This window comes from Plutella xylostella, chromosome Z, assembly GCF_932276165.1.
Source record: "Plutella xylostella chromosome Z, ilPluXylo3.1, whole genome shotgun sequence".
Classification (NCBI taxonomy): Eukaryota; Metazoa; Arthropoda; class Insecta; order Lepidoptera; family Plutellidae; genus Plutella; species Plutella xylostella.
Genome location: NC_064012.1, coordinates 15781708 through 15796276, shown reverse-complemented (window position 1 = coordinate 15796276; position 14569 = coordinate 15781708). Strand labels below are relative to the sequence as shown.

The window sequence follows — 14569 nt, the reverse complement described above, 5'->3', positions numbered from 1 at the left end:
TGTCAAATTTAGTTTTAAACACTTGTTAAACAATGTTTAAAGTTTTTTGTCGGTTGTGTTTATAATTACTTAATTATTAAATTATATAGTGAACTTTAGTGGCCCTTGTTTCAGCACTACTCAAGAAGCAAGATATTAAATATTTATAAAAAGTGTGAAAATGTGATGATTGCACCGGCATCGAGGGGTGGACGCGACGTCACGTAGCGGCCGCCGACGGCGCGCCAGGCACGTCGCCGTAAGATACCGTAAGCTCCTCTGACTTTCAAGAGCTTTATGAAAATAAACTCTGAACAAAAATGGCAAAATTTCAATATGCTAGTCGGATGTTTTCAACATGAAATCAAGATGACAATAATAAGCGTTATTGCTATTTTTAAGAACGAACGTACAGTCAGTACCTACTGAAAAGGCTTGGTAGCCTTATGATCGGATCGCTGGTAGTAGAAGCAATGTTTATTGATATATTACAAAGCTACTACTACTTGATAACTGAACAGGTACCACGAATCAGCTTCCCGACCTCGAATCGCATATTCGTATCCGTAATTCTAAAAGCTATCTTCTTAGTATAAATATAACAGAATGTTCACAATAGGCAATTCCTTCAAGCCACCCTTTCGCGGGATAAAGTCAAGTCAGTTGCATAGTTTATTTAAATTTTATGAGTTTGCGTCACTGGTGACCGGATGACGCTGATGCCAATGCAGAAATGTAAAAATATTCTGATTTTGACATGCATCTTGTCGCATTGACATTGAAAATCATTTCAATAGCGACAGACACTGTAGAATGTATAAATGCTATGATAACCTGAAGCGTCCGCAGTCTAGTCCGTAACTACCCGTAGGTACACAACAGTGATCGTAACTGATAATTGGAGTTAAGCAACACATGGCACGGTCACTCATTCGGCTTATCGACTGCTGCCGAAGTAGCAACCGGGACCCACGGCTTGACGTGCCGTCCGAAGCACGGATGCGTCCAGAAAAGATCCAATTGAAATCGGTCACCCATCCAATGGCTGACCGTGTCATGTGTTGCTAACATAACCCTAAGTGATCGGACGCTTTAATCTAATATTAGCGAAGTAATTTTAACGTAATATGGAATAATTTCAACCGTCGGCGTCGTCACTCTCATCAGTCAAAACCTCGGCCGTCCTCATGCAGCGACTGCCGCCTACGTGTCTCAGGTCGTTGGTCCAGCGGCTATGGGCCGTACTAAGTTCCCGATAACGAATTGGCGTCGCTACTATCATTGTTAAATGATCTAGTTCATAACAATAAGGCTATCAATTGACCAGATATTTGTCCATTATCATACTTCTAAAGATGTACCACGTATACGTACGGTATACGTCTGATACCAAATACCCATGTCATCAAATGGATATTAGGTATTGTGTAACACGAAAATAAGGGTATAATAATGCGTAAGCGTTATGCGTTCTACGTACATACGTAAGCAGTGCCAAACTACCAACATGATGATATCGATACGTATAATACTTTGGTATTTAAACTTTTGAACAGAATGCCATCAATAAAAGACGCAAGCCCAGAAAGAACTTTGTGAATTTTAAACTAGGTTACCCTACAGATTTTTTCCTTTGTAGCTTTCGCTAGTTAGTAGAGGAATGCATTAAATACACTAGGGACGAGCTGTTCCAGACCCTGTTAGCTGTAGTAGCCAACAGGCTAACAGCAAATAGGCCAATATAGAAAAAAATATTAGGGCACAAATCTTGAACTTTTGTAAGCAAAATACCTATATAAATAAATAATAATAATAAATAATAAACTTTATTTCAAAAATGTTACACAAAAAGTACCACAACCACCAATACTATAATATGTCAATGAATAGGGAAAATTGAGTGACAAAGTGTGTTGCGTGTTTTTTAATGTTCGTAAGGATGTATGGAAATACCTAACCTAATGTGATACTAGTGCACATGTCACAAAAGATTTAAAAATCATTCTATACTTAACTAATTCATAATTTTTAGTGTTTAAGTCCAGCTAAAGCGCATACAGAGGGTTAATTTACACCCGATTCTGCATTGTTCTATGAGGTTAATTTAGAAATGAAGCTACTGTTGATAAATTGTTCCAGAATCTGTCAATTAAGTGACTGACATTTAAAAAAAATGATTTTAAACTACAGAGCAAACAACTTCTTTAGGGATTTTCTCTTTGTGGTGTTAAATATCAAAAGATGTTTTCCCCAAACAAACTTTTACTATCATCACTCAGCTATAGTGAGAGTTAACTTTTACAGGATGTGACCAATGTAACCACCATTGAATTATTTTTGGTATTATTTTAAATATTTAACTATTTGATAAATTTTCACAGTAATATAATAATTAAATTTATCATTTTGATTGAGTTACCTTGTTCAGAAATCTATGGTAGAACATATTCTGTATTACCAAAACCATTTTATTGCATGTTTCATCTGATTTAAAATCTATCTTACCACCAAAAATAGACACACATAATTATTTATTTGTTTAATAGTTTATTGCACAAATATAAGTGTACAAAAGGTGGACTTAATGCTAAAAACATTTATATCTGACACTGACACTACGCAAATAATGCCTTATGCTGCATATTTCTAATGCCCGTTAAACCTGTTTTTTTTTTCAATAATAAAGATACACGATAATACTATAGTTTATCTTCTAATAGCGTTTTTGAATCATGTTAATGATGTTAACTATGTCATTATGAAAGTGTGTTTATTGCTACAGCATTACATAACTCCTCTGGCTACCTCTGACCATGTGCCATCCCAAACTATGTACCTACCTATCACAGACTTGTTTAGACAATGATTTTCAAATACAAAATGTATTGAATTTTGCACTAATTACTTCGTAAATGTTATTTTGTTTTGACTTCGCAATAGGGCCCCTGTGGTGTATGGCATTCATGACAATGCTTTCATTCATCAAGTAGTATTAGTGTGCTTCCTTAGTTGACACTATAGTTGGACTAGAGTTTCTCATAGTGGTGAAAGTTAATTTTGCTACCTTGTAATTAGGGTAGGTGTTTTAGGCCAAGATATCTACAATACCAACTTATATATGTGTATAGTATGTTTTTCAAGAAATTGTATTAGAAAATTTGTTTATTGAATGTAATATTTTAGAATTATTTGTTGATAGTCATAACATTTGTCAACCACCATTTCACAAAAACTATGGAGAAGAAATGGCGAAAGAAACTCCTGGAGCATCTTTTCAAGCAGATAAAACACTTATAAAGGAGTACTGATATTGCCATATGCAGGGCAACATGTGTTTCCAAAACATTCAGAAATATTTGTAGAAAGTACATGAATACCCTATTATTGAGCCTGGACTTTACTACCGTTTGAGTGATGCCGAGTTGCCCAAACAAACCGCCAGAAACCTATGAAAAGCCTACAATACAAAAGTTGAAGTTAAGTGAAAAGTTTATATGCTGTAATTATGTTACAGAATTAGCAAGTTATTTCAAAGACTTAAAAGATTTTTTTGTTTAGTGTTTACTGTTTCTTAACAAATGAGTTGGGGTGGGGGTGAAGTCATTAATGTGTTAGAAATTAGGTACTTGACAAATGTTTTATTTTAGCGTAAATAGTCGCCGCTTCCTGCAGTGAACAGCGGGAGCATCGTGAACTTCGTCATGGAGCAGCAGTAAATCAATACCGACAGGAAAAAAAATAAAGTCTAGGAATAGGCTTTTGTCTCTTTTCCACCAACCCCTTGCGCCGAGTCGGCGATATCCTAACATCAGAGTTTTATCTTTAACACATAAAAACACTCTAAACAGGTCCAAAATCTATCAATTAAGGTGAAAAACCGAACAAAACCCAAAATTGAGTCCCGAAATTGTAGCTATACCTGATTATTATTATATAGTTGGTACCATGCACGTAGCAGTAAAATATGGAGGATGCAACTCACGAAATATCGACTCACTTGTCTCAAATGAAACATTTAGTTGAATTATGAGTGGCTCACATGTTTCTTACATTTTTATAGACATTAAAAACACGTAATGAGATAATTGGAGCTCAGAAAACTCAAATGCAATCCACTGAAGCCCAAACGTACCGCCCTGTGGTATAAACTTGACCAAGCTTAAAAACTATCACTTACCTCTCTTTTCACTGACATATTATGTTTTCACAACGCATATATGTTAATTGATGGGTTTTGTGCACGATTCAAACACCAATGGTGTTGAATATAGTTAAAAAATTCAATTTTCTCTCACAAAACAACAACACTACGCGCAATCACTATCGCACCGCACTGAAGTTGTTGACATGACAAGCAGTGCATCCAACATTAGAAATAAATAAAATCAATCCTGCGTTTTGCTTTTTTAATTTATGGATGGTCTGGATTCACACAAAATAAATCGATAATGCCATGATGCGTAACCGTATTTTTGATTTCGATCTGTTATTATTATTAACAAATTACCTACCTTTGCATCTCTTTTGGAAAACTCGCACGCCTGATAGTAGGTATATTTCAAAAGACTTTTTCCACTCTTCCCATGATTTGCTTAGGTTTCCCGAGGTTACATTTGTAATATTGTTATCAAATTGGAATGGTAACGGCGGTTTTAATACGGCTTCCATTTTGAATCTGCACCGAATTTATTTTCTAATTTACTTTTTAATCTTATTTATTTATACTGTTTTTATTAAATTTACCACACGTCTTATCACTGCGACCACTGTATATTCGGGATTTATACGTGTTTAAACACTCACGACGATTTAATTAGTTCCTAATACCGGCTGCGCCATGTCAAGACGGGCGTGAATCAAAGACGGTGACTCGGGTTAGACTGGTTTATTCTATAAGTGCATGCTACCCACATCATTACAATATTGACACTAACTATGTTATTCGTGTGATGGGTACTAAATATGATACCTAGATATATTCTACACTGTCTGTACACACACATTTCAAGGAGAGGGCAGTGTGTTGGGAAGTGGGAATACTTAGGTGAAGCTTATACACAAAACCAATATAATAACCTAAAGGTTACCTCTCGGTAGGTAGAAGGTACATCTCGTTACAGATTTACTTATGTTGCTTCAGAATCAATTTAGCTACAAGTCACCAACCTTAACTTGATCGCGTGGCCACATGGCACATAATAAATGATGCGACTTTATGAGGCCATCTATGATGTGAAGTAAAAAGTTGTGAGAGGGAACCTTCTCGTTAAAGAAGTTTATGGGAAGTGGAACCATAGAACAACGTTGAGTCGGGTGGGTCCAAGGACTTGGTGGGTCCAACAACAAAGATCTCAGAATAATAACAGCCTCGCTTTTTCTCTCACACAGATAATCTACCTACGATGCGGTTAAGACAGGTGACGTAAAAATCTAGTTGTCAGTGTCAAGACAACGTCAAACGTAACAACCAAATCCAACCAAATCAATCAATATTATTTACTTCAAAATCAGCTGAAATCAGTTTAATCAGTTCTAATTTGCCTAAATTTTTTAGCATGAACGTTTAAACTTTAATTAGCTAGGTTACGCACAATTGAATTGAATAAGTGACTGTTCATAGGAAGTAATGAAATCCGTCCATGTGCTACCGCTACCCTTTTACAAAACATTATTTGTCCTGCTATGTGTAGCTTTGGTAATATGTCTGTGGAACGAGTTTGATTTAGGGTGAGTTATCGTAGGTCAGTATAATAAATCCCTACCCCATAATGCCCTCATTGGGCCTGCCTGTCTGTCCGAAATAAGTACTACCAGGAGTGATTAAAGTTGGACACCTCTTGTTAAGGATTGGTACAAACTACACATGATTATGTCTTAGTCCAATAAAATATGATGCGCAATCCCACCCTCGCATCTCTTCGCAACCATTTTGTGTGGCAGGATGTCTTAAATGGAATACAGATCAATATTCCCTTTAGACCTGGTTTCTCATGATTCTGTTAGTTACAGTCTCAATAACGGATTTGCTGACGACGCGTTTAAGGATTATTACCCTTGTTAACTGGATGAGTCCCACGACGAAAATCTAACAGACCATTCATAAATCCAGCATTATGTGTAACATTCACTCATTTCCCTCACACTTCACTCAATATTCTGTCATATTCATTGAAATTTGTTGTCTATGTCTCTGTTATTTCAAACAACCTCAAACAACCAAACTTTTTGGTTTTGAGGTTGCCATGGTTACTATTTCTACCGAGGTTGTTTTTTGACATCCGTCATTGAAAATAATATTATTACGCCATGCCCTTTGAAAAACAATACAAGGAACAAGATGGAGTGTCAGTGCAAAAGAAACTTCTCGGGAAATAACATATCAATTTCTAAGTAAGGTCTTATTTTAAAATATGTTGTTAGAAGATTTTTCACTTAATTCAATAGTTCTCATTAAGTCATTAAGTTTAACTTCTTGAATCTACTTCTGTGGTCTAGTGGTAGAAGCTCAGCTTCATCACCCAGGGATCCCGGGTTCGATTTCCAGGTAGGGCCATCAATTTGTGTTTCTATATTGCGGTTCCAAGTTAGGTTAGGACATTAAATTTAAACTTTTATCTCGGTTTGACATTATATAAAACCCAGACAGTATTTCGCTTCATTTTTTATGTCACACAACATCTAGTTCGTATATTGTTTATCAAAGGCTCTGTTCATTTTTCCATCTTGAATCTTGACAGAATGAGTGACAAGTAAACAACCCGTTGCCTGGTTACCGGTCTTAACCAAGTCTTAGCGGAACCCCACAGCAGCAATTAAGTTTATCACCCGATCAAGGGAGTTAACCCCTTGAATTAGCATGGTGGGACACTCACTAACCTTAACGGTCCAACATGTAACCAAACCGAGGTATTTTTAACCTAACCGAATGGTGTGAAATTAGGCCTTAGTGTTATTAATTTATCATGATGAAGTAATTTTTATATATTGTTATTGCCTTATTACAGCTTAGGCGTAGATGTAGACGAAGACTTAGTATTGAGCAAATTAGATAATGTGTAAGTTACATTTTATGTGTTGTTTAAATGTTTGTGATTTTATGTGCCTGCCACACTGTAGTTAATGAAAGCCTTATCTACAAATTATGTTCCATTAGATAATCCGGTGTCCACTGGTCTTCCTTAACTTGTGTAACATAATTTGTATGTAGAACTTAAAGCTCCATAAATGTATCTCCAAAAAGCTAATAAATGTCTTAAAAACCCTTTAGCTTAGCTCAGTGATAAAATGTCGACTCTTAACACAATTGCAGCACGGAAGCGGCCACGACACACAAAGTATGCAATGTGAACTTGGTTGACCGGCGCGCACACCTTGGGTCTCCTCCACACCGCAACCTGACAGTGATATACTATGTGACTCCAACATACCCCCGGCCCAACCAGGTGCCTGAGCTGACACGTCTGTCTCACTCGCTGATGCATGTACCTGGGCTGCACTGGGTTGTGGCTAATGATCATGATGCCTGTGATCCCAGGGTCCACTCCATCTTGCAGTGAGTATTTCTATATTTCTTGGAGAAAAGGAGTGTTTTGTTAATTTTCATATTTGCCTGAATCTAATTAATTGCTGAGAAGTGACTACATCACATAGTATTTGTGGAGTGAAACTCAAACATAAAAAATGCTCACAAAATTACATAAAAAACCTCCAGTAATGCATCAAACTAAACCACCAATTCCAGGCGTTCCGGTCTCCCGTTCACGCACATCTCGTCTCCGAAGCCGCCGCAGCTGAACCTGCTGCGCCTCATGCCTCGCGGGGTCACCAACCGCCGCGCCGCGCTCCGCTGGATCACCAGCGAGCCCCGGCAGGGCGTGCTCTACTTCGGAGACGATGATAACTCCGTCGATCTGGACTTGTTTGATGAGATCAGGTAATATTGTGTTTTTAACCGACATAGAAAAAAGCAGGAGGTTCTAAATTTCTATGTATGTATGATTTTTTTTAAGTATTCAAAATACAGAGTCAATGAATTGTTGAGCTAGAGAAGTGAGTGTATTTGGTGAGATACAAGTGAAAAGGATAGCCTGGTCCACAAATTTAAAGCAGACAGTCAGTAGTAACTGAATGATAAGGGCTGAGAATAAATGCGATTTATGGTGCTCCTTGGGAGAGTCCCATATCTAGCAGGCGACTAGAAGCGAGGTTCAGAGTGTGAGCTGTAGAAATAAGTGTCCGGAGTGGTAATGCATGGTAACATGTTACTTTAATGCCCCTTATGCAGCATGATAAATGAGCATGATATCCATTTTCTTGATTTATTTTTTGTTTTATTAATTTCTATAGTCAACATAACAATGTTCTTATAAAAAATATTGCTTGTGCTTGTGTCTAGACAGTCATGCAGCAAATACTGCGCTGCGCATGTCAGCACAAAATATACCTAAGTAATACGAAAAGTAATAAAAAATATTTATTTACGTCATTTAATTATTGCAACAGCACATTTTGCTGCTTACACAAAGTTTCAACAGGGCATTAGATTTCGAGTTAGCAAAATAAAATCCTATTATAAGAATACTTTTAGGTACTTAGTGCTCACTTTAAAAGCCATGTTTGGAAAGCAATTCCGTAAAATGTAACATGTGTGGGTGTGAATCAATCAATACTGTCTGCGGCACCGCCCCGCGCCCTTACATATTCTTTTCCTACTAGCATTTGCCTAACAGTGCACATTTAGTTTCTGTTTTCAATTATTCCGGATAAAAAATACAGAGTCTTTAGTTATCCAGCCGCTTCCCTTGTTCAGCCATCATCTACATCTCATTTGTTTTTACAGATCGTCAATCAATAATGCGAATGCTGAAAGTAGTTTCGTGGAGAATCGTGACATAACATAACGATTATTCATTCATACAAACTGAATATAATAGGAATCTTGTCTAAGAGGTATAGTCTTGAAAACATTATGTACGTACTACTATTAGAACAGTGTAAAAACAATAGACTTTTGAAGTTGCGAGTTTCCCACGTTTTATGCCAATGTTTCGTCGTCTGTCCATGACTGCATTTGAGAGTGAACGCTAGGTTAAACTGATTACTCCCTTGTTATAAAACGAAGACTTAGACCTGGTTTCTCATGATTCTGTTAGTTACAGTCTCAATAACGGATTTGCTGACGACGCGTTTAAGGATTATTACCCTTGTTAACTGGATGAGTCCCACGACGAAAATCTAACAGAGCATTCATAAATCCAGCATTATGTGTATCATTCACTCATTTCCCTCACACTTCACTCAATATTCTGTCATATTCATTGAAATTTGTTGTCTATGTCTCTGTGATTTCAAACAACCTCAAACAACCAAACTTTTTGGTTTTGAGGTTGCCATGGTTACTATTTCTACCGAGGTTGTTTTTTGACATCCGTCATTGAAAATAATATGATTACGCCATGCCCTTTGAAAAACAATACAACGAACAAGATGGAGTGTCAGTTCAAAAGAAACTTCTCGGGAAATAACTTATCAATTTCTAAGTAAGGTCTTATTTTAAAATATTTTGTTAGAAGATTTTTCACTTAATTCAATAGTTCTCATTAAGTCATTAGGTTTAACTTCTTGAATCTACCTCTGTGGTCTAGTGGTAGAAGCTCAGCTTCATCACCCAGGGATCCCGGGTTCGATTTCCAGGTTGGGCCATCAATTTGTGTTTCTATATTGCGGTTCCAAGTTAGGTTAGGACATTAAATTTAAACTTTTATCTCGGTTTGACATTATATAAAACCCAGACAGTATTTCGCTTAATTTTTTATGTCACACAACATCTAGTTCGTATATTGTTTATCAAAGGCTCTGTTCATTTTTCCATCTTGAATCTTGACAGAATGAGTGACAAGTAAACAACCCGTTGCCAGGTTACCGGTCTTAACCAAGTCTTAGCGGATCCCCACAGCAGCAATCAAGTTTATCACCCGATCAAGGGAGTTAGACCTGGTTTCTCATGATTCTGTTAGTTACAGTCTCAATAACGGATTTGCTGACGACGCGTTTAAGGATTATTACCCTTGTTAACTGGATGAGTCCCACGACGAAAATCTAACAGACCATTCATAAATCCAGCATTATGTGTATCATTCACTCATTTCCCTCACACTTCACTCAATATTCTGTCATATTCATTGAAATTTGTTGTCTATGTCTCTGTGATTTCAAACAACCTCAAACAACCAAACTTTTTGGTTTTGAGGTTGCCATGGTTACTATTTCTAACGAGGTTGTTTTTTGACATCCGTCATTGAAAATAATATTATTACGCCATGCCCTTTGAAAAACAATACAACGAACAAGATGGAGTGTCAGTGCAAAAGAAACTTCTCGGGAAATAACATATCAATTTCTAAGTAAGGTCTTATTTTAAAATATTTTGTTAGAAGATTTTTCACTGAATTCAATAGTTCTCATTAAGTCATTAGGTTTAACTACTTGAATCTACCTCTGTGGTCTAGTGGTAGAAGGTGCGGTTCCAAGTTAGGTTAGGACATTAAATTTAAACTTTTATCTCGGTTTGACATTATATAAAACCCAGACAGTATTTCGCTTAATTTTTTATGTCACACAACATCTAGTTCGTATATTGTTTATCAAAGGCTCTGTTCATTTTTCCATCTTGAATCTTGACAGAATGAGTGACAAGTAAACAACCCGTTGCCTGGTTACCGGTCTTAACCAAGTCTTAGCGGAACCCCACAGCAGCAATCAAGTTTATCACCCGATCAAGGGAGTTAACCCCGTGATTTAGCATGGTGGGACACTCACTAACCTTAACGGTCCAACATGTAACCAAACCAAGGTATTTTTAACCTAACCGAATGGTGTGAAATTAGGCCTTAACCCCGTGATTTAGCATGGTGGGACACTCACTAACCTTAACGGTCCAACATGTAACCAAACCGAGGTATTTTTAACCTAACCGAATGGTGTGAAATTAGGCCTAAAGATAGTTCTGATTTGTATGAAATCTCTGGACTATAACCGGTTATAAACCAGATCTACCTTGTGTTGTCTTGCGTCCCGTACTACAATATGCAAGTGGTATGCAATATACTTCGTATATTTTTCGACACAATGTTCGTGGTGCAGTCTGCGAATCCCAGCTATACTGGAGTTATCACCTGACGGCCTCATGTGTTGGTTGCAGGAAGACGCGCAAGCTGTCCATGTTCCCGGTGGGGCTGATCTCGGAGTACGGAGTGTCGTCGCCGGTGCTGCAGGGAGGGAAGGTATGCTCCACTGTGTCACACACAAGTTGTGTCCGTAATAGTCCACTGCTAGACATAGACCTCCACCTGTTAGAGCTACAAACCTCGGAATTCGGTTAGAAACATTGGCACATCTAATCATCACATGCGATTGTCAATGAAATTGTGAAGCGAAAGTGGAAATGGATTGATCACACTATCTAAAGAGGAGCTACGATTGCTGCAATTTTTTTATGGTCGCGCTTTTGTGGACGCCCTGTCCAAACGCGTCGAAAAAGCGTTGCAAGGTAAGCTGCGAGCCGCATACATAGCTGGTGCGAGGTCAAAGGTGGAAGTGGACGTTAATGGAGACCCTCTGCACCTCTGGAGTGCCATTATGACTTCAACAAGCTTTAAGCTGACATCAACAACCGAGTAACATTTCAAAATGAACATAACTTCATAATGACAACTATGCCCTCCCCAGGTGATAGGTTTCTTCGACTCGTGGCCGGGCGCGCGCCGCTTCGCCGTGGACATGGCGGGGTTCGCGGTGAATCTCCAGCACCTGGCGCCGGCCGCCGCGATGCCGTACAAGGCGGGGTTTGAAGAGGACGGGTTCCTCAAGAGCAACGGGTTCACGTTGGAGGATGTGGAGCCGCTCGCTGATAATTGTACTAGGGTAGGTGTGGACTGTGTTTGTAATGCATAGAAGTAAACTTTACGTTGTACAAGCCGTAGCCATAGCATGAGCCGTACAGCTGACAAATCATTCATACATATGCGCACTACTGTAATAGGTGACTCGCAAGCGAGTATCGCCGTATTGCCGTTTTTGCATGAGTACAATGCACTTTAGGGTACTCATCTAGAATCTAGATGTGCATGTTTTTTCTTCCCTTGGCATATGGCTAATGCTATAATATTTTAGGTATAGTGTAACTTTATCATGTTAAGATGTCCGTGAGGTTGTAGCAGATGAAGTGTCACGTTCATTGTATTCACCACACATAAGCAGTAAGTCCTGGCCACTGTTCTGCTTCACTGCTCTGCCCTTGTGGAAAGGGCCTTAATTGTAGCATATCTTACATAGTATAATGCGGTATGCACATATTTAAACTGAGGTGAATTAACCATGTCATTGATAAAGCGCATCAGAAACAAAAGTATCTTTCTTATTATTACCTGAAAACAAAAGTATATTTCTTATTATTACCTGATTCTTAATATTATTTCTATCTTCTACTCCAGGTGCTAGTGTGGCACACTCGCAGCGTGATCCCCAAGAAGAAGCAACTAAAGGTGCACTTAGACTCCGACCGACTGGACAAGTTCGACAATCTGCGCACTCTGCTCACCACCGTGCGTGACATGAACATGGCGGGCCTCAGCCCCGACCAGGGCATCTCGCCGTCCGTCTATAACAACAGGTTCAGCGAAGGACTGGCCTAAATAGGCCTAGGCCTTACGGTGGCGTTTATACGATAAGAGTATGCTCGGTATTAACTCGATGTTAGTAATATAGAACATTTTCTGATCCAGCTGATTGGCTGTTAAAGACGTTAAGAGTAGCATCAGAATACTTATTCGGTCAGTGCGTACTCTTATCATGTAAACCCCGCCTATCGGATGATCTTACACGTTTGACCTAAAGCTTTTCTCTCGCTAGCGTAGGTGTAGGTGTCTTAAGACTATTCTGAGATTAAATTGTAATATTTAAGTATTTTGGATCTGAATTAGACTGTGTAGTAAAAGAATATTATACCAGAACAATATGAATGACTGACTGAAGAATAACTCAATCTTTTAAAGATAGTTCGCGTGTATATTTAAAGATATTATTATGTTATGGATTTGAAATTATGACAACGAACAATTCGAACCAATGCTAGTGCCGCTTTCTCTAAATAGGCCGCTATTCTAATATTTTATCTCTATCCTCTCCATATTTCTGAATCTCTTGATAGAACGAATCTCTAACCTATATAACTATAATATTCTAGTAACTATTTTAATGAATCATTTCATCTTTCATTATGTACAATCCTGGTTTTAAAAACAAAAATGTTGCAAGAAATAGATAGCAGCAAAGGCGACTTATAAAATGAACGTAATACTTATTATGATTTAATGATATTACTCTGAAATTAAGGTATTATTTTTATAAGTAAAAGTTACTTTTATTACTCTTTATTAGGTAGCTAAAAAATACACTTGGAATTTGTGATATCGGAATTAGCTTTCTCTACGCAGAATTAAAAAAACCTAGTCAAGCGAAGTGTAGATATTATTTTATTTGTTTAAGGGCCCGTACAGGGTGACGTGCCGCGCCAATTTTGGGTTTTCAATGCTCTTCACACAGCACACGCAGTGACACGCACACATGTAAGTTTGCACAGTGGGTCGATAAACTTTTACTCGCCAACTTTATTGACAATTATGTTCAAGTACATTTTGGGTGATTTTAGGGTAAGTAAGTATAATTCTTACTTACACTGGTAGGCACCAGGAAAGAGTAGAAATTAATAGGGGTGCCACTTTACTCTATACTCGGAACCCGATTAGCTTTCTAAAACAAATGTGGTATTTACTTGTAGGTAACTACAAGTATTAAAGTGTAGATAATAAGTTTCGGGCATCCTCCAGCCAACTGAACCCCGACGACAAAGCAAAGTAAATACATAGTGTCGCAAAAGGGCTATACTAAGCCAAAAGGGGATGACTCAAGGGGTCATTCTGAACAACTTTTGTTCTACGCGATTTGCAAATTCGCGAAAAAAAATATTCGTTTTCCATGGTAAAAAGTCCCATGTCCAACAAAGTTTCTATGAAAAAGGTTTTTTTTTGTTAATTTCCAAAACTCGTAGAGCAAAAGTTCAGAATGACCCCCTGTCTTACTCCTTTTTACCCGACTGCCGAAGGAGGAGGGTAATGTTTTTTGATTGTATGTATGTATGTATGTTTGTCTGTTTCTTTGTTCCCTCCTGTAGCCTAAACGGCTTGATAGATTTTGATGTATGAGGTATTGTTAGAAGCGTATTGATGGCGCGATGGTTATAAGCTATGTGACGTTCCATTAAAATGTACATAGCGCCCTCTAGAGGACATAACGTGATGATCGAAAAAATAATAATTCAACTTTGCCGTGTAAGGTATCAAATGAAAGGGCTTGATTTTCACATTACAAAAATATGCATATTGAAGGTATTTAAATAACAACACCAAAATTATTGAAATAAAAAATGATCATGAACAACTGACGTAAAATTTCATAAAATAAAAACAACTAAAAAGTTACAAATAAAAAAATACAATTATAAACAAACGAAAAACCCGACTGTACGCTAAAA

The 14569-nt window shown here is 37.7% G+C and overlaps 1 protein-coding gene across 3 annotated transcripts; it reads left to right on the top strand.

Annotated features, from left to right (window-relative positions):
- Nucleotides 1–5429: 5429 nt before the first annotated feature.
- LOC105381346 (galactosylgalactosylxylosylprotein 3-beta-glucuronosyltransferase S) lies at nucleotides 5430–13519 on the top strand. 3 transcript variants are annotated; one of them, XM_038122186.2, is made up of 7 exons: nucleotides 5430–5706; nucleotides 6984–7034; nucleotides 7289–7531; nucleotides 7721–7912; nucleotides 11180–11261; nucleotides 11707–11901; nucleotides 12471–13519. In XM_038122186.2, the coding sequence occupies exons 1-7, from the start codon at nucleotides 5606–5608 to the stop codon at nucleotides 12669–12671; spliced, it is 1065 nt and encodes a 354-aa protein (XP_037978114.2). In that variant the 5' UTR covers nucleotides 5430–5605; the 3' UTR covers nucleotides 12672–13519. The 3 variants fall into 3 exon arrangements, with proteins under 3 accessions (XP_037978114.2, XP_037978115.2, XP_048488615.1); XM_038122187.2 differs by lacking the exon at nucleotides 6984–7034; XM_048632658.1 differs by lacking the exon at nucleotides 6984–7034 and having other exon boundaries at nucleotides 5430–5720.
- Nucleotides 13520–14569: the final 1050 nt, after the last annotated feature.

What these genes read in the sequence shown, in the direction of transcription:
- LOC105381346 (XM_038122186.2), top strand. Translation starts at nt 5,606, where the DNA reads ATGAAATCCGTCCATGTGCTACCGCTACCCTTTTACAAAACATTATTT. An exon ending in TGGAACGAGTTTGATTTAGG is followed by an intron (nt 5,707 to 6,983) that starts GTGAGTTATCGT and finishes GCCTTATTACAG; the next exon opens with CTTAGGCGTAGATGTAGACG. An exon ending in TCGCTGATAATTGTACTAGG is followed by an intron (nt 11,902 to 12,470) that starts GTAGGTGTGGAC and finishes CTTCTACTCCAG; the next exon opens with GTGCTAGTGTGGCACACTCG.